The 20,307-nt window shown below is 49.5% G+C and overlaps 1 protein-coding gene across 1 annotated transcript in view; it reads right to left on the bottom strand.

Annotated features, from left to right (window-relative positions):
* Nucleotides 1–20,307, bottom strand: part of LOC134909547 (solute carrier family 12 member 9-like) — a 465,723-nt gene that overhangs the window by 50,580 nt on the left and 394,836 nt on the right. The window contains exon 10 of the mRNA XM_063916540.1: nucleotides 6,460–6,652. Within this exon, the coding sequence (XP_063772610.1) occupies nucleotides 6,460–6,652 (193 nt within the window). The remainder of the gene's footprint in view (nucleotides 1–6,459; nucleotides 6,653–20,307) is intronic.

The raw sequence follows: 20,307 nt of genomic DNA, 5'->3' as shown, positions 1-20,307 counted from the left end.
ACTGAGCGTCTCCCCTGCTATGGCATTACCCCCCCTGGCTGGTTCTTCCTGGTGCTGGTTTTAGCGATGTGTGGGGGACTACACTTGTTTTTTTCCCCTCTATGGGGAGGGGGGGGGGTTAGCTGCCAGTGCCTCCCCAGCCACTGACCTCACCGCACGTCACTGCCAAACACGGCCTTAATTTTGTTTTCGTGGCTGATGAGGCATTCGCACTCCACGAGAACATTATGAAGCCCCCCAAAGGCATCTGACAAGGGAGAAGAGCATCTACAATTATAGCCTATTCCGGGCACGCCGAATTGTAGAGAACACTTTTGGCATCCTGTCTAGCCGCTTCCGGATATTCCTAATGGCTATCAATTTGCAGGTGAAGAAGATAGATTGGGTGGTGACTGCATGCTGTGTCCTGCATAACTATTTGCGCAGAAAAACCACCCATCATAGGACACTGCCCAGAGAGCGCCAGGAGACCCAGACCCAGAACACCCAGAGGAGACTTCCACCATTTCCATCTGTGGAACCACCTCCACTCCATTATAGGGCGAGTCTACGTGCAAAACAGGTCAGGGACGATTACCTGGCCTATTTTAATGGGGTGGGTGCAGTCGATTGGCAGGAGGACCACTTTTAAGTGTACTGTGTTGGACTAATGATGGAACTTGCAAAAACTTAAAAACTTATTCCAAAAAATATACTTACAGATACAGACAAAGATAGTTTACCCTCTTCAGGCTCTGGTGTGGCAGTCCGAGGGAGGGAGGTGAAACCTGTCCGGGTAGCCTCCTGGTCCAGGACAAACTCCAGCATGGGGTAGTACCAGAGTAAGGTCTTGTAAACCTGGGAGGAACCTGCTCCAGATCTTTTGGACTGTTCCATTGAGGAACACAGTACACAGGTTCTGTATCTTTTTCTTTACCCAGTCCTTGTCAGCATCGGACACAAAGGGCCTGCAGTACTCCACTAGCTCCTCCAAGGCCGCATTCCGCAGCACTTTATCCGAATACCCCTTGGCTTTGATTTTCCATAAACATTCATGCCCACGGTACATTTCTAGTTAGGCCGGTGATGAAGTCTATATCTTGATCCAGAGACATATCTATAATGAAAAAGAAGTGGTGCTCAAACTGTTATATATTTTGTGTTTAAAAATGGTTTTACTTAAGGTATATGGTTAAATAGTTAAATGGTTATATGGTTATAGTTATATGGTATATGGTTACATTTGGATAATATATGGTTTTAAAATAAAGTTGTTTTTTCTTTTTCAAAATGGTTTTACTTAAGTTTAAAAATATACTTTCAAAATGTTTTTATAGATTGTTAAATTTGGATAATATATGGTTTTAAAATAAAGTTGTTTTTTGAAAATAGTTTCCTCATTACCCAAACATCAATGCTGCAGCATTGGGGTACAGTGGATGGGTAAACACATGGCCATTAGGGGGTTAAAATTACTTTGGGGCCACAGAAACACAAGGTGCAGCATTGAGGTACAGTGGCAGGGAAAACGGGTGGTCTGCAGTATGCCGGCTGTCGGGATCCCGGTGCACAGTATACCGGCGCCGGAATCCCGACAGCCGGCATACCGACACTTATTCTCCCTCGTGGGGGTCCACGACCCCCCTGGAGGGAGAATAAAATAGCGTGGCAGGCGTAGCGAGCCCGCAAGAGGCTCAATTGTGCTCGCCACACTGTCGGTAAGCCGCCGGTCAGGCTCCCGCCGCCGGTATGCTGGTCGCCGGGAGCCCGACCGCCGGCATACCATACCACATCCGGGAAAACACAAGGTGCAGCATTGGGATACAGTGGCGGGGAAAACACATGGCCATTAGGGGTTTTAAAATGACTTTGGGCCCACAGAAATGAATAAAATGTGAACAATAATTTAGAATACATTGGTGGTCAGTGTAATTACATTGGTGGACAGTGTAATTACATTTGTGGACAGTGTGATTACATTGGTGGACAGTGTGATTACATTGGTGGTCAGTGTGATTACATTGGTGGACAATGTAAATACATTGGTGGTCAGTGTGATTACATTGGTGGTCAGTGTGGAAATATACATACTTGGGGCAATGTGAAATCCAATCCAATCAAATCGATATCTTGCGATCTCCTTCTCCGGCGTCGTAGTGTGCTGCTGATGCTGCCGCTGATGGGAGTGTCCTGAGAATGCCAGTCAAACTTCCTACGATATATCGCATGCGATATATCGCAGGTACAAAAAAACACACCTTTTTCCATACGATTCCATGCGATTCCAATATATCACGAGTGCAGCACTTGCGACCTAGGGGATCCAACACGACACTCAAAGGGAACGCGCATCGTATCGTATCGGATGGAAAACACATACGATTTTACACATTTCATTGGGGCCTCCTTTGCTTTACGTTATGCTAATGTTTACCTGCGACTTTATGCATATGCTCCTACAATGCCCTTCCCTGATGTACATCTGTACATCCGAATATATAAGGACTGATATGCCCACTTTCAGTGTCTACTGACACTGCTGTCATGCCTTTAATCTACTTCTGATTGTATTGATTTTTCATTCTACAAACCAAGTTTTTTTTAACCTTATATGTTTCAAAGTACAAGGAGGGAGAGCAGACACTACATACAGCACAATACAGGGAGGAGAGCACACGCTACATACAGCACAGTACAGGGAGGGAGCACACACTACATACAGCACAGTACAGGGAGGGAGCACACACTACATACAGCACAGTACAGGGAGGGAGCACACACTACATACAGCACAGTACAGGGAGGGAGCACACACTACATACAGCACAGTACAGGGAGGGAACACAAACTACGCACAGTACAGGGAGGGGAGCACACACTACATACAGCACAGTACAGGGAGGGAGCACACACTACATACAGCACAGTACAGGGAGGGAACACACACTACATAGAGCACAGTACAGGGAGGGAGCACATACTACATACAGCACAGTACAGGGAGGGAACACACACTACATACAGCACAGTACAGGGAGGGAGCACACACTACATACAGCACAGTACAGGGAGGGAGCACACACTACATACAGCACAGTACAGGGAGGGAGCAGACACTACATACAGCACAGTACAGGGAGGGAGCACACACTACATACAGCACAGTACAGGGAGGGAGCACACACTACATACAGCACAGTACAGGGAGGGAGCACACACTACATACAGCACAGTACATGGAGGGAGCACACACTACATACAGCACAGTACAGGGAGGGAACACACACTACATACAGCACAGTACAGGGAGGGAGCACACACTACATACAGCACAGTACAGGGAGGGAGCACACACTACATACAGCACAGTACAGGGAGGGAGCACACACTGCATACAGCACAGTACAGGGAGGGAGCACACACTGCATACAGCACAGTACAGGGAGGGAACACACACTACATACAGCACAGTACAGGGAGGGAACACACACTACATACAGCACAGTACAGGGAGGGAGAGCACACACTACATACAGCACAGTACAGGCAGGGAGAGCACACACTAAATACAGCACAGTACAGGGAGGGAGCACACACTACATACAGCACAGTACAGGGAGGGAGCACACACTACATACAGCACAGTACAGGGAGGGAGCACACGCTACATACAGCACAGTACAGGGAGGGAGCACACACTACATACAGCACAGTACAGGGAGGGAGCACACACTACATACAGCACAGTACGGAGAGGGAGCACACACTACATACAGCACAGTACAGGGAGGGAGCACACACTACATACAGCACAGTACGGGGAGGGAGCACACACTACATACAGCACAGTACAGGGAGGGAGCACACACTACATACAGCACAGTACAGGGAGGGAGCACACACTACATACAGCACAGTACGGGGAGGGAGCACACACTACATACAGCACAGTACAGGAAGGGAGCACACAATACATACAGCACAGTACAGGGAGGGAGCACACACTACATACTGCACAGTACAGGGAGGGAGCCTCCGCTACATGCAGCACAGTACACGGAGGGAGCACACACAAGTAGTGAAACACAGACAAGGGGACCAAGCCTGGTCACCAAGCTCATGTTGGAACTTCTGTGGCTGCACACTTCCAACTGGGGTCCATTGGGCAGACTATTGTTTGGTCTCGGGGTCAAAACTGTAGATAGAGGATTCATCACCACTGATGATCTCCCAGAGTTTAAGGAACTGCCATCAAACCTGGCCAGTATGTTGTGGCACCAAGTCACCCGAGCCTCCTTTTGCTCTCAAATCATGCAGAAACCTTACTCAGACCAAGCTTTTATGGAGTATCAAGTGGCTGGATCTCCTTCTCTAACTTGGTCACGGTCACCCTGACGTCCACCTCAACTATGGCTCGCATGTCAGCAACATCATCCTTGATGATGGCGGACGCAGGTTTGGCCGCAGTGTTCCTAGTCTTCAAAGTACGGTCTCCAGCACTGAAATTCTGCAAGCCACTCAAATATAGTGGTTTGGACGATGCTTCCTCCTCAAAAACAACTCACAGTCTGTCAAAACTCTCCTGCTGTCGTAAACCACTCTTATAGTCTTAGAAGATCATGACTGTCCAGTGGTCTCTGTTGAGCTCCATAGCGAGTTCGTGAAGGAAGTGAACATGCTGATTTCTTCGGTGCTGCTTATTTACGGTTCTGTGTCTTGACATTTCACAAGAACTTTAGTCAAAAATTACAGTTCACAACCAGACAGTGAGATTGTGTCCACTTTACCTATGCACTACACACTCGGAAACTTATTGCAAACCCCTGGTACTGTTACTATACGATAAGGGTAGACAAATAGAGATAAGGGGAAGGGGTGCGGGTGAGTTTTCTACAAGTGGCAATAATTGAACAGAGTGTAATATCTAACATGTATAATAAGTATGTAAGGGAGGTATCTGGACCTAGAAAATATAGTGAGCAGAAGAGAATCGTAGGAGCGTACAACTAAATGGTGAGTGAATCAAGGCAAAGCTAGGTGGATGAAAAACCAAGAAGCAGAACAGGACTTAGAAAGAGGTTATTGCTTATGGGGAGGGCAGACAGAGTATATCTGAAAGAGGCAGACTTTTTACAGTCAAGCAAGTGGAACAAAGTCGCTTGGAAAGATTCACATGTATCTTTTGTGGTAGGAAACAATGTCATCCATATCCATAAATTATGTTATAGAAGAATTCTAACCAGATTAACTGTTTTAGCAGCACTCTTCAAAAATTTCAGATGAGACTTGTATTTTCAGACAAACATTGTCGACAGGTGAAAAGCCAAAACACAGGGTCAAAAGGAACCACCCTTTACAAGAATCTCATTAGAAAACTTCGCTACACTGATTCTTTGTGTCAGCATTTAATATTCTTGTTCCAATATCCTTTATAGCTCCTCTTATTACTCAGTTCATGTTTCTCAATCAGACATCCCCAAGCACTCTCACTTCACATATTTACAGATGTGTCCTTCTACATCCTTGCTGCAGTCACATTAAACAGTTCTTCTAGTGACACTATGCCGAATGCGTGATTCGGTAGCGCTGAGTGTCGCTATGTGCTACTTTCTCCTCTAAAATGCGTCTTAGTCGCATTGCTGATTATGCTGATTAAAATGATATGCAGCATGCCTGTATTCTGTGTGTGACTGTGGAAGTATCTGCATATGAAATCATACATTACAGTGTCCCTAGAAATCACTGAAACATGGCATTTCATATGCAGATGCAGCAAAAGTCGCAAACAGAATATATTTATGCTGCATATCATTTTAATCAGCAGAAGCTGCTTGTGCGTCCTATTCACATAGTGATGTGAATAAGACGCATTATTTGCAAAAAAAGATGCCTGATTTTAGCAGAGCTGCCTAGGAACTTCCGGCTCACTCACGCCAGACATCTCGTGGTACATGGAGGATTGAGGCTAGATCTGTGAGGACACATCAGTAAAGGTCCATTTCCATGGGACATTTTGAAAAAGAGCATAGAAAACTGGAGAAGAAACAAGCTACTGACAAATCCCGAGGCTTCAAAAATAGTGATGATGGGATTCTAAAATAACTCAATATTTGGCTCCAGTTAAATTACATAAATGTGTAAACTTGTTCTTATTCTACAACTTGTACATGTTTCATCCTACCAGCCACTCTTCTGTCTATCCAATGTCCATATTCTAGTTATACGTTATGATGTATATGTTATATGGCACACATTCAAGTATGCACTGATACTGGCCTAAGGAAAGATACGCAGTTCAGTAAGGCTTCCATAGTATTGAATTAGTAGTTGTACAAGTTGTATTCACCACTAGTAATGTTGCCTACTTATCTTGTGCTGCCCTACTTGACACCTTTGAAAGAAATTCTCACTATACAGTAATTGCATCAGAGGAAAATACACAGTGATTACAGAAAGTGTAATAGACTGTTTTAATCTCACCTGATGGAAGATGAGTGCCTGGGATATAAAGCCCCAACTATGACTGGGAGACAAGTAATGTAGGCACAGAAGCAAGACCAACATGAAGGCAATACTGGCTGAGGCATAAATAGCTTGGATAAGGAACATCATGGTCAAACAACCCAAAATCCCCAGAATACATGTGTGCCACGTGAAGTAGTAAAACGTTGGCCTGTGTTTGGAGAAAAAAAAGAACATGGTACATAGTGTTAGTTACAGATATAAAAAAATAACAAAATAATGATAGCATGAAACAGTCCTATATTTTTAATGGTGATTTCTCATTTATGTCTGTGGCAGATAAGACAAACTAACATTTAAGACAGTCAACTGTATGTGCAACTAGAGAAGCAAAAATAGGGCAGCAGCAGTCAATTTTTTAGGAACATTGTCTACCTGGCTCCAGGGATTTGTCCAGATCTGCTTTATGCTATACAGTAGTTGCGTATCTTTACGGGTGGCACTTGATATACCGGATGTCGGGATCCTGGCGCTCAGCATACCGGCGCCAGAATCCCGACCGGCGGTATACCGACAACTATTCTCCCTCTTGGGGTGTCCATGACACTCTAGGAGGGAGAATAAATAGGGTGTCGCGCGTGCCCGGAGGGGCTCTTTTGCGCTCGCCCCGCTGCCGGAATTCCAGCGGTCGGGATCCCAACGCCGGTATGCTGGGTGCTGGGAACCCAAACGCCGGAGAATCATTCTACACCCCTCTACAGCGGTGTCTTTATACACCTATTCTTTTGAAGGGAAGCGGTTACAAAACCGCTAGTCGAGATCCCGAAGGTCACAATGGGGATGCCAGAATCACGACTAGCAGTGAAATGCAGCCAGCAGGAATACCGGCGCCACAGGCTTTTCTCCCTCTGTGGGTGTCCACGACACCCATAGAGGGAGAATATAACCTGTGGCTTTCTAGCGCTCGTCCCACTGCCGGCATACTGGTGGCCATGATGCCTCTGTCGATATACTGACGGTATTTCATACTGAACTCCTTTTGAAATGTCTAATGTGCACTTTTTACTCAATTTTGCTACTTTTTCCGTCATTTTGACCCTTATTCACTGAGGAATTAGTATAAAGTTGCAGATATTGTAAATGATCATTATGAAGCATAGTACAGGTCACTTGTATCAAACCTGTCTTTTACCATTTTACACAGGCCATATTTGTCCCTCAGTTTTGCTTCCTAGTTTGTTTATAGTGTACTTAGGATTAGTATTTTCGTAGCAAAGGAATTGACAGAAAGTCACAGATATAGGCCCTCATTCCGAGTTGTTCGCTCGCAAGCTGCTTTTAGCAGCTTTGCACACGCTAAGCCGCCGCCTACTGGGAGTGAATATTAGCTTATCAAAATTGCGAACGAAAGATTAGCAGAATTGCGAATAGACACTTGATTGACAGGAAGTGGGTGTTTCTGGGCGGAAACTGGCCGTTTTATGGGTGTGTGTGAAAAAACGCTGCCGTTTCTGGGAAAAACGCGGGAGTGGCTGGAGAAACGGAGGAGTGTCTGGGCGAACGCTGGGTGTGTTTGTGACGTCAAACCAGGAACGAAACTGACTGAACTGATCGCAGATGCCGAGTAAGTTTGGAGCTACTTAGAAACTGCTAAGAAGTGTCTATTCGCAATTCTGCTAATCTTTCGTTCGCAATTTTGATAAGCTAAGATTCACTCCCAGTAGGCGGCGGCTTAGCGTGTGCAAAGCTGCTAAAAGCAGCTTGCGAGCGAACAACTCGGAATGACCCCCCATGTGCATTGCAGGGGAGGCAGATATAACATGTGCAGAGAGAGTTAGATTTGGGTGTGGTGTGTTCAATCTGCAATCTAATTTGCAGTATAAACATAAAGCAGCTAGTATTTACCCTGCACTGAAACAAAATAACCCACCCAAATCTAACTCTCCCTACACATGTTATATCTGCCTCCCCTGCAGTGCACATGGTTTTGCCCAACTGCTAACAAAATTCCTGCTGCGATCAACTTGGAAATACCCCCAATAATCCAACACTATAGGAGGAATTAAATTGCGGGTGTTTAAACATAGGCAACAGCACCACATCTCGCAAACTTTGCCCTCCTGGCCAAATCCCGAATTTGCACAAAAACTACTCACTACACTATGGGATGGAAGCAGTTTTGTGCAAGATTGAGCTGCAGTAAAGTGCAGCTGTTGCCGCACTGATTGGCCAGGTCATCCGCCCGTACTTGAATTCCGCCCATTGTACAGTAAATGTTGCATTAGTGCGATACTGTATAAGTATTGTACATGTATAAAATATCTCCTTAAAAGGCTTTGCATGGTACTAAATAAATACAGGACTGAATTCTCTCAGGCAAGTACATCACTGGTCTAAATGCGGAGGCTTCCACAGCATGCAATTCTCTTGCAAAGAGTAATAATACTGCACTTCACATGGAGTCTGATAATAAAACCTTGATTTGCATATTTTAGCACCAGCAGTGCTTGCAATAATCTCATGATTATATAATTAAGACTCATATTTAAATGCTTTTTCTTTTCTCTTTTTAATTCTGATATAATTTGACCCTTCTGTAGATTTCTTTCAAGGCTTGGTTGCTCAGAATTAAGAAGCTTTTCTGAATAAAATATTGCAGAGATGTGCATTTTAATATACTCTTTCAAATGTCTGGTTTATGTAACCATGAAAAATTCTCATTAATATCGCATGCTACCAGTCAGAGCCAGTCCTAACCAATTTGATGCCCTAGGCAAGATTTTGGCTGGTGCCCCCTAGCACTGCCACTAGTTCAGCAACTGACCCTGCACCCCTCTGCCAGCACAGTACCCATCACCCAGCAGCACAGATCACAGCAGCAGTGAGCAACACCCATCACTCCATAACAATCCTCATTTTAGTTACCCCCACCAGTAAGAGTATTGGCGCCCAACCCCCAATATTTTAAATAGGTAAAGTGTGTGCCAAAGGTGGGTGGGCCAAAAAAAGGGGCATGTTCTTGCTGGAAGGGGGTATGGCCACATGATAGGCCACACAACAGAACCCCCGGCTCAAATTATGCCACAAAGTAAGGCAACCTTATTCACATTATATCACACGAGTGTCCCTTATTCACGTTAGTCACACAGTAGTTTCTGTTATTCAAATTACACTACACCGTATTACCCCTTATTCACATTACACCACACTGTAGTGCCCTTTATACAACATTACACCTCACAGTAGTACAGTAGAGCACATTATACACATAGGGGTAGATGTATGATCCTTCGATATGAGGGTGAAGTGGTATCAGAGCACGTTATGTGCACTCATACTGCTTCTTCCGCACATATTACAGCGACTGTGTGTACTCAGTGACAGTGGTGCTATTTAGGGGTGCTAAATTGCAGGGGAATGTATGAACGGTCAGTTGCACTGACCATTCCTACACCTTCAGCTATTGATTTCAACAGCTGCAGGTGTCGCTGCCCATACACTACAGCCAAGGAGTAGCGATATCTTGCGCATGTCCAGAGGAACTAGCCTGGGAGAGAGACACAGCGCATCACTAAGCTGATGTGCTGTGTGCTCAGGCGGGGATTGCCAGATGAGGGAGATGTCACTCCCCACTCCGGCAGACAAGATGTGTTAATACATCTTGTTGGTGTGGCTTCCTGCTTCACCTTGATAATGAGGTGAAGTAGGAAGTGCTATAGCGGGATAATCCGTGCAACTATAATACATCTGCTCCAAGTGCCACACAGTAATAGTGCCCCTTATATACACAATGCCTTACACATATGCCACACATTATTACACCCCAACCTAATAATGTTTACGATTTTACATTAGCAGTATAGAATGAAAGGTTTGCTTTACAAGTTAGTTGTGGATTAGCGTGTATCACACATCTACATATACTGTATAACTCTTATTTGTCTTTAAGATATTCATGTGAGGAATCACATAATAAGGCAAATCTGCCCTTGTTTCTTAGCATCATGCTATCACAGAAACACAGTAAGCATGACCAGATGTCACCATCAGAGGCGTAACTAGCACAGGGCGAGCAGGGTGCGTGCCCTGGGCGCCGTGGCAGGCCCAGCAGAGGGGGGCGCCACTGGCCCCTGCACACCCCGCTCGCCCCATGCGCACCACCAGAGCACTGAGCATGACCCGCGACGTGTCATGCTCCCCTGTCTACACAGCCAGCTGCGCTGCCTACCGCCTCAGCCCGCTGGCTCCCGGCTCCCACTACTAGGTAAGGGGAGGGGGGGAGCAGAGGTGAAAGTATGGCGGACGCTGGTTGGCTGAGAGACAACCAGCTGCCTGTCTCCATGGTAACGGCCACTGACGAGGCGGGGAGCTGTCCCCGGCTCTTCCTGTCCTCCGCGCTCAGTGGTTCCCGGCTCTCCCCCCTGGTGAAAGCGCTGCTGAGGCTGCTGGGTCCCTTGTGATCCTTCTGGCTCCGGAGACCTGTCTGCAGGGATGTTGATGCTGCTCCCCACGATGCACAGCCAGTGTTCATGGTGAGTGCATGAGCTTGGCCCCACTCTGCTCCCTGTGCCCCTTTCGCTCCCCTCTGTGGCCCCACTCTCCCCCCTGTGGTCTCACTCTCTCCCCCCCCCCCATGGCCCCACTCTCCCCACTGTGGCTCCTACTCTAGCCCCTGCAGCCTCATTCTACCCTCTGTAACCCCACTCTGCTCCCTGTGCCCCCAACTCTCCCCCTGTGGCCCCAATAGCCTCACTCCCACCCCCCTTTGGCCCCACTTGCACCACTGTGGCCCCCACTCTCCCCTCTGTGGCCTCATCCCCCCTCTGTGTCCCCAACTCTGCTCCCTGTGCCCCCCACTGATGGTGTGCTGAGTGACGACACCGGGTAGGTGATGGTGTGCTGAGTGAAGACACAGGGGGTAGGTGATGGTGTGCTGAGTGACAACACGGGGTAGGCGATGGTGTGCTGAGTGACGACATGGGGTAGGTGATGGTGTGCTGAGTGACGATACGGGGTAGGCAATGGTGTTCTGAGTGGCGACACAGGGGGTAGGTGATGGTGTGCTGAGTGACAACACAGGGGGTGGGTGATGGTGTGCTGAGTGACAACACAGGGGGTAGGTGATGGTATGTTGAGTGACGACACCGGGTAGGCAATGGTGTTCTGAGTGACGACACAGGGGGTGGGTGATAGTGTGCTGAGTGACAAAACAGGGGGTAGGTGATGGTATGTTGAGTGACGACACCGGGTAGGTGATGGTATGTTGAGTGACGACACCGGGTAGGTGATGGTGTGCTGAGTGACGACACCGAGTAGGTGATGGTGTGCTGAGTGACGACACGGGGTAGGTGATGGTGTGCTGAGTGACGACACGGGGTAGGTGATGGTATGCTGAGTGACGACACCGGGTAGGTGATGGTGTGCTGAGTGACGACACAGGGGGTAGGTGATGGTGTGCTGAGTGACGGCAGGGGGTAGGTGATGGTGTGCTGAGTGACGGCAGGGAGTAGGTGATGGTGTGCTGATTGATGACGACAGGGGGTAGGTGATGGTGTGCTGAGTGACGACACGGGTAGGTGATAGTGTGCTGAGAGACGACACAGGGGGTAGGTGATGGTGTGCTGAGAGACGACACAAGTGGTAGGTGATGGTTGCTGAGAGACGACACGGGGGTAGGTGATGGTGTGCTGAGAGACGACACAAGTGGTATGTGATGGTTGCTGAGAGATGACACGGGGGTAGGTGATGGTGTGCTGAGAGACGATACAGGGGGTAGGTGATGGTGTGCTGAGAGATGACACAAGTGGTAGGTGATGGTTGCTGAGAGATGACACAGGGGTAGGTGATGGTTGCTGGGAGACGACACAAGGGATTGGTGATGGTGTGGCTGAAAGACGCAGGGGGCAGGATGTGAGTCTTGTTGAACCGCTGTTGTATGATGGTGACCTTGTTAATATTCCTACACAAACAGGCATCTTCTGGACGATGGGATCTCCTACATGACTAGTAAATACCGACTGAAGACGCCGTCTGCCTCAGAGGATACATTTCTCCAGAGGTTCCACATTGTGAGAAACCATCATACAGGTAAGGTGCGTGTGCAATTGAAAAGAATGTTTCCATTGTGACGTGTCATGGCGGCAAGCCCTAATTTCAGTGGCCATGCCCCATCTGGTGTGTGACCATGCCCCATCTGGTGTGTGACCATGCCCACTTTTTTGCGCGGGCGCTTTAGGCGCGCGCACATAGCTTATATTATGAATCTTTGGGGGGGGGAGGCAGAGGCGTAACCCTTGTTACGCCTCTGCCCCTTACCCGCTGGTAATATTGGAAGGCTATGGGGTGTAATGTAGTAGTAACCGACAGTGCCCGTCCCGCTACTACTGTTGCTGCCCCGGAAACCTGCACCCTGGTGACTCGGCCAGCCAGGCCATTCCTTCCTCCCACACACCCCGGTGCTCCGGTAACCTCCCCGTGTAGAATGAGTCCCGGCCAGCTCCTCAATTTCCCCGGCAGCAGTTGCTGTTACACCTATGAGTTATGTGAGCAGCTCCGCCTCCTCCTCTCTGCTGCCCGATCTGCCCTCAGAGTCCCCTGTCCTGCCTCAGCCCCACCAACCCTAATGCCCCAGGCTGCTGTCCTTCAGGTTCTCCTCCAGCTGGTGCTTCGGTGCGTGTGCAATCCTCGCTGCCCACAGTCTCGGAGAAGCCCATGGGAGCCTTTCACAGCTCAAAACGCTGCATCCTCGCAGCTCCATTCCCACCCAATGCTGCTACATGTCCTCCTGCTGCTAGTGCCGCCGCCCGGCCTGACTGCGAACTGTGCTCCCTGCAAGGACACCCGGCAGCTGCTTGCACTTCCCAAGGTGGGGGAGGGCCCGGCTAGACTGCCTGTGGAACGTGCTGGCCTTGCACTCACCTGTGGCTGGGGGCGGACTACAAATGGGGTAAGAGGCCAGGGGGACTGGTTATAATGGGGGTGCAATATGTATTTTACATGCTGGGGGTGCAGGGAGGAATGCACTGTGCATGGTTTCTGTTCTGCCTCTGATCTCCCTGTTCTGCCCCCACCCCAGCTCTGCACTCCCTGTTTCCCCATCCTGCACCCCCCCCCCCACCTGCTTTGCTCTCCCTGTCCAGCTTGCTCCCCCTCCCGCTACTTTGCACATCTTATTCAAGTCAACACTCCATCTCTGTGCTCCCTGTTCTACCGCCCACACCCGTTTCTGCTCTATCTGTTCCGACCCTCATTCTGCACTCCCTGGTGGTCATTCCAAGTTGATCGCATGTAGCAACTTTTTGCTGCTGGTACGATCAACTTGACGCCGCCCTGCTATGCTAAACAAGTATCCTGCAAAACAAGACCAGGGTCAGACCTACTTACCCTGTGCGATGGATCCAGCGACGAAGGTCCCGGGATTGATGTCAGACATCCGCCCTCCAAGCGCCTGGACGCGCCTGCGTTCGGATCTCCAAGCCCGGAAAACGGTGAGTATCCGCCCCGGAACGCCTCCCCGCTGTCAATATTCTTTCGATCGCACTAGCGATCACTTTCTTCTTTGTTGTAGCCGCTCGCCGGGCAACGACGTGCGTGCGCATTGCGCATACCGCGCATGCACAGTTCCGACCCGTTCACACCACAGCGAAGAACCGCTGCCTGCGAATGGGTTGGAATGACCCCCCCTGTTCCCAGTCTGCTCTCCACATTCTGTCCCCGGTCTACAATCCCCATTCTGCCTCCACATCTTTTCAGCACTTCCCATTCTGTCCCCCACTCTGTTATCCCTGTTCTGCTCTACTCTCACTTTACCCTGCTCTCCTACCCCTTCTGCTTTCCCACTTCGGCTTCCTCTTCTTTCCCCCACCCCCATTGTGACCTTACCCTCCCTGTCCTGTGCCCCGTCGTCCTGCTTTCCCTGTTCTGCAACCCCCCCCCCCCGCCTCCCTCCCCCGCTCTCCACTCCTTGTTCTGCCCCCCCAGCACACAGGGCACAGTCTTTGGCAGCTCCAGAGCTCAGTGTATTCACTGAGCAGCCTACCTGTCCAGCCTCTCCCTGTCTCCACCCCAGAGGCGTAACTAAGAGGGTCGAGCAGGGCACGTGCCCTGTACGCCGTGGGAGGTCAAGCAGAAGGGGGCGCCGCTGGCCAGGGCATCGTACCTGCTCAGCCCCCCATAGTTACCTCGCCTGCTGCCCACCGCCGCCGTCATTGTGCTGCTGCCAACAACAGAGGGAGGAATTTGGAAGGGGCGGAGACCATGAAGAGTATGATCTCCCACCCTCCCCTCATCCTCTGCTCTGCATGCACCCCCCCACACGAATATCGGCTGCAAGTAGCGTGTGTCAGCCGCTGCTCCCTGGCAGCCCACTAGACACTCGCCCGACCAACTCCGCTACTGACCTCGGAGCGGTTCGGTCTCTGTCCCCCTGTCTGGATGCCGCCGCTCTCCCCGCTGATTCTCGTCTTCTCCCTCCCCACCCAGGCGGCCGCCGGAGCTCTTCTTACAGGTAAGCGGTGGGGGCCTGGTCCATGGAGGGTGTTGGTACGGTGGTGCTTCCCAATGGGGGTTCCAGGCTGCACTCTCTCCTGCATCTCTGTCCCTACACCATGCTGCCGCTGTCCCTACTCCATGCTGCCTCTGTCCCTACTCCATGCTGCCTCTGTCCCTACTCCGTGCTGCCTCTGTCCCTACACCATGCTGCCTCTGTCCCTACACCATGCTGCCTCTGTCCCTACTCCATGCTGCTTCTGTCCCTACTCCCTGCTGCTTCTGTCCCTACTCCCTGCTGCCTCTGTCCCTACACCATGCTGCCTCTGTCCCTACACCATGCTGCCTCTGTCCCTACTCCCCGCTGCCTCTGTCCCTACTCCCTGCTGCCTCTGTCCCTACACAATGCTGCCACTGTTCCTACTCCATGCTGCCTCTGTCCCTACTCCATGCTGCCTCTGTCCCTACACCATGCTGCCTCTGTCCCTACTCCATGCTGCCTCTGTCCCTACTCCATGCTGCCTCTGTCCCTACTCCATGCTGCCTCTGTCCCTACTCCATGCTGCTTCTGTCCCTACTCCATGCTGCTTCTGTCCCTACTCCCTGCTGCCTCTGTCCCTATACCATGCTGCCTCCTTCCCTACACCATGCTGCCTCTGTCCCTACACCATGCTGCCTCTGTCCCTACTCCATGCTGCCTCTGTCCCTACTCCATGCTGCCTCTGTCCCTACTCCATGCTGCCTCTGTCCCTACTCCCTGCTGCCTCTGTCCCTACACCATGTCCCTACTCCATGCTGCCTCTGTCCCTACTCCATGCTGCCTCTGTCCCTACTCCATGCTGCCTCTGTCCCTACTCCCTGCTGCCTCTGTCCCTACTCCCTGCTGCCTCTGTCCCTACACCATGTCCCTACTCCATGCTGCCTCTGTCCCTACTCCATGCTGCCTCTGTCCCTACACCATGCTGCCTCTGTCCCTACACCATGTCCCTACTCCATGCTGCCTCTGTCCCTACTCCCTGCTGCCTCTGTCCCTACACCATGCTGCCTCTGTCCCTACACCATGCTGCCTCTGTCCCTACTCCCTGCTGCCTCTGTCCCTACTCCCTGCTGCCTCTGTCCCTACACCATGCTGCCTCTGTCCCTACACCATGTCCCTACTCCATGCTGCCTCTGTCCCTACTCCATGCTGCCTCTGTCCCTACACCATGTCCCTACTCCCTGCTGCTTCGGTCCCTACACCATGCTGCTTCGGTCCCTACACCATGCTGCTTCTGTCCCTACACCATGCTACCTCTGTCCCTACACCATGCTACCTCTGGACCTATTCCATGTCCCTACTCCATGCTGCTTCTGTCCCTACACCATGCTGCCTCTGTCCCTACTCCATGCTGCCTCTGTCCCTACTCCATGCTGCCTCTGTCCCTACTCCATGCTGCCTCTGTCCCTACTCCCTGCTGCCTCTGTCCCTACTCCATGCTGCCTCTCTCTGTCCCTACTCCCTGCTACCATATAAAACGAGCATAACTTGCTCTACCTGGCGCAATGTGTATAGAACACTAATTGGTGCAATGTGTATAACGTGTTCTAACTGGTGTAATGTGTGTAACGTGCTCTACCTGGCACAATGTGTGTAACGTACTTTACCTGATGCAATGTGTATAACGTGTTCTAACTGGCGCAGGTGAATGTGTATAACATGCTCTACCTGGTGCAATGTGTATAACGTACTTTACCTGGCGCAATGTGTATAACGTGTTCTAACTGGCGTAGGTGAATGTGTTTTCACGGCCCATTTTCAGTAGCCACGCCCTTTTCTTCGGGGGGAGGGGGGGGCGCCATTCGTAATCTTGCCCTGGGCTCCAAAAACCCTAGTTACGCCTCTGGTCACCATAACACGTTAAGACCAAACAAAAAGTAGTTATAATTAGCCTCAGATGGTAGCACATGTCAATCCACAATGCATGCTTTATGGATTGACATGCATGTATAGAATTGTCCACTGTAAAATGCCTGATTCAATGCATGATTTTAAAATGTTAAACTCGCAACTTCTGGCAAGCTAAAGGTGTATCTACATAAACAGTCTTCTTGTATCCAGTACTGAGCCAGCAACAGAAGTCCATTAAATCAAGTAGTATGTATTCTCCTATTGCATCATATAACATAGAGAGAAGAAAAAAAGGGGAAAGGGTGGGTGAGGGGGGTCTGTACCTCTACTTTCAATCCGTGTTCTGGGCAGTGAATGGCCTGAGGGGGTCATTCCGAGTTGATCGCTAGCTGCCGTTGTTCGCAGCGCAGCGATCAGGCAAAAAAATCGGCACTTCTGCGCATGCTTTTTCACAAAAGCCGATGCAGTTACACACAAGGTCTAGCAACGCTTTTTAGTCGCACTGCTGATCGGTGAGTGATTGACAGGAATGGGGCGTTTCTGGGAGGTAACTGACCGTTTTCTGGTAGTGTGCTGAAAAACGCAGGCGTGTCAGATAAAAACGCAGGCGTGTCTGGGGAAATGGGGGAGTGGCTGGCCGAATGCAGGGCATGTTTGTGACGTCAAAACAGGAACTAAACAGACTGAAGTGATCGCAAGGTAGGAGGAGCTACTCAGAAACAGCATGAAAATATTTTTAAGCAGTTCAGCGAACCTTTCGGCTGCACTTCTGCTAAGCTAAAATACACTCCCAGAGGGCGGCTGCTTAGCGTTTGCACTGCTGCTAAAAGCAGCTAGCGAGCGATCAACTCGGAATGACCCCCTGAGAGAGCATGGGCGTTGTTGGTTCAGACGGAAGGGATAAGTAACGTGCGCTTCTGCTGCCCAGACTATATGGCCGTCCCTTCACTGATACAGAGAACTGCAAGATGAAAGGGCGCATTGAAAGTACCTCTGTGGAGGGTGAGGTTCCCTCAAATGCGGCTGTAAGCATTCCCTTGTGTTGTTAGGATGGAGTGCTGTGCGGTAGGCTGCGACAATGGTATTCCTGACGCTGTGTCAATCTGAAACCAGGACTTGTGAGCACTTACACAGAGGTCCGGAAGTGACCTGTCATACAGATTCATCCGCAGCTGCCCGCCCATCAGCGCCTCCTGGTCCCCGTGCCACCGTGCCCCGCAAACTACCGCTGTCAAGCTGTACCGGCTCTAGGCTAGAGATGCCCCTAGGTTGTCATCTAGTTTGCCTATGCCTAGGGCTGGCTTTTACTACCAGTGTGAAAGTTAGTGCCATGAATGTAATTGCAAATGCAGACATGCAGCCCTACCTGTACAACAATCTCGATGACATCAAACAAAAATGAATAGCTTTGCATTGAAGATCACTTTGCATATATATCAAGCATTGTAAAACTGGGGAACTTTGCTATAGGTCTTTGGAATAATCAAATCAAATGTTTGGTGGGAAAAGCCTCATTTATAATAGAATGATTTCAGCTAGAAGGTATCATTTTGCATAGGTTTGGGAGAAACTAATCTGTCCAGCATTTCTTTGCGACATGCTAAATCAGGCAGTAATTTGACAAAATGTATCGTTAAAATGTCGACAGGTACATGTCGAAAAAACACATTAATGACAACTATTTTTACTAACATTTTATTCTGGATTCACATAAAATAAAATCTGAATCATGTAAATGTATTCAACGTATATTAGTTTAGGATAAGGTCATTAGGTCGACAACACTTAGGTTGACAGTCATTCGGTCGACCTCTATTGGTCGACATGCATTAGGTCGACATGGTCACTAGGTCAACATGGAAGAAGGTCGACATGCGGTTTTCAATATTTTAAAATTATTTCATACTTTGATCCACGTGGACTACGATCGGAAATTATAACCTTGCCTGACGCTCGCCATGCGAGGGGACACGGTGCACTAACTGGGGTTCTCTGTCACTTTACGAAGAAAATGACACCAAAAAAAGTAAAAAAAATCATGTCAAACGTTTTCCACGTCGACCTAATGACTGTGTCGATCTAGTCACTGTCGACCAATAGTGGTTGACTTAATGACTGTCGACCTAAGTGTGGTCGACCTAATAACCCATAACCATTAGTTTAAGTTTTACATAACGAGATTTATGGTAAGAACTTACCATTGTTAAATCTCTTTCTGCGAGGTACACTGGGCTCCACAAGGAATAACATCGGGGTGTTGAGTAGGATCTTGATCCGAGCCACCAACAGGCTCAAAGCTTTGATTGTTCCCAAGATGCACAGCGCCGCCTCCTCTATAACCCCGCCTCCGTGCACAGGAGCTCAGTTTAGTTAACCAGTCCAATGCAATAGCAGGTAACAGAGACGACAATCGTTAGCAGCCACACACACCACACACTCACTACAGGAGAGGGTGTCAGCGGCTAATGCCATACCAACCCAAAAAGCTAAGTGCTTCAGGGTGGGCGCCCTGTGGAGCCCAGTGTACCTCGCAGAAAGAGATTTAACACCGGTAAGTTCTTACCATAAATCTCGTTTCCTGCTGCGGAGTACACTGGGCTCCACAAGGAATTACATCGGGGATGTCCTAAAGCAGTTCCTTATGGGAGGGGACGCACTGTAGCGGGCACAAGAACCCGGCATCCAAAGGAAGCATCCTGGGAGGCGGAAGTATTGAAGGCATAGAACCTTATGAACGTGTTCCCTGAGGACCACGTACCGCCTTGCACAATTGTTCAGGGGTCGCACCACGGCGGGCTGCCCAAGAAGGTCCAACCGACCGAGTAGAAGGGGCTTTGATGGTAGCAGGAGCTGGAAGACCAGCCTGTACATAAGCATGTGCAATCACCATTCTAATCCATCTGCCCATGATCTGCTTGTTAGCAGGCCAGCCACGTTTGTGAAATCCAAACAGTACAAAGAGAGAATCAGACTTCCTAACAGAGGCAGTTCTCTTCACATAAATACGGAGAGCCCGTACCACATCCAAAGAACGCTCTTTGGAGGTCAACTCCGGAGAATTAAAGGCCGGAACCACAATCTCCTGGTTAAGGTGGAAGAAAGACACCACCTTGGGTAAATAACCCGGGTGCGTTCTAAGAACCGCCCGGTCATGGTGAAAAATCAGGTAGGGGGACTTACAGGATAAGGCACCCAAGTCCGAGACCCGTCTAGCCGAGGCAATGGCCAGCAAAAACAAAACCTTAAGGGAAAGCCACTTAAGGTCTGCAGATGCAAGAGGTTTCAAACGGATACTCTTGCAAGGCCTCCAGAACTACCGACAAACCCCAAGGGGCCACAGGCGGTACATAAGGAGGCTGAATCCGCAACACACCCTGAGTGAAAGTATGAACATCAGGTAGGGTAGCAATCTTTCTCTGAAACCAAACCAACAAGGCAGAAATGTGAACCTTGAGGGAGGCCAGACGAAGGCCTAAGTCCAGGCCCTGCTG

This window comes from Pseudophryne corroboree, chromosome 4 (assembly GCF_028390025.1).
Source record: "Pseudophryne corroboree isolate aPseCor3 chromosome 4, aPseCor3.hap2, whole genome shotgun sequence".
NCBI classification, from domain to species: Eukaryota; Metazoa; Chordata; class Amphibia; order Anura; family Myobatrachidae; genus Pseudophryne; species Pseudophryne corroboree.
Note: the sequence above shows the minus strand (reverse complement) of the source record. Positions and strands in the feature narration are given on the sequence as shown.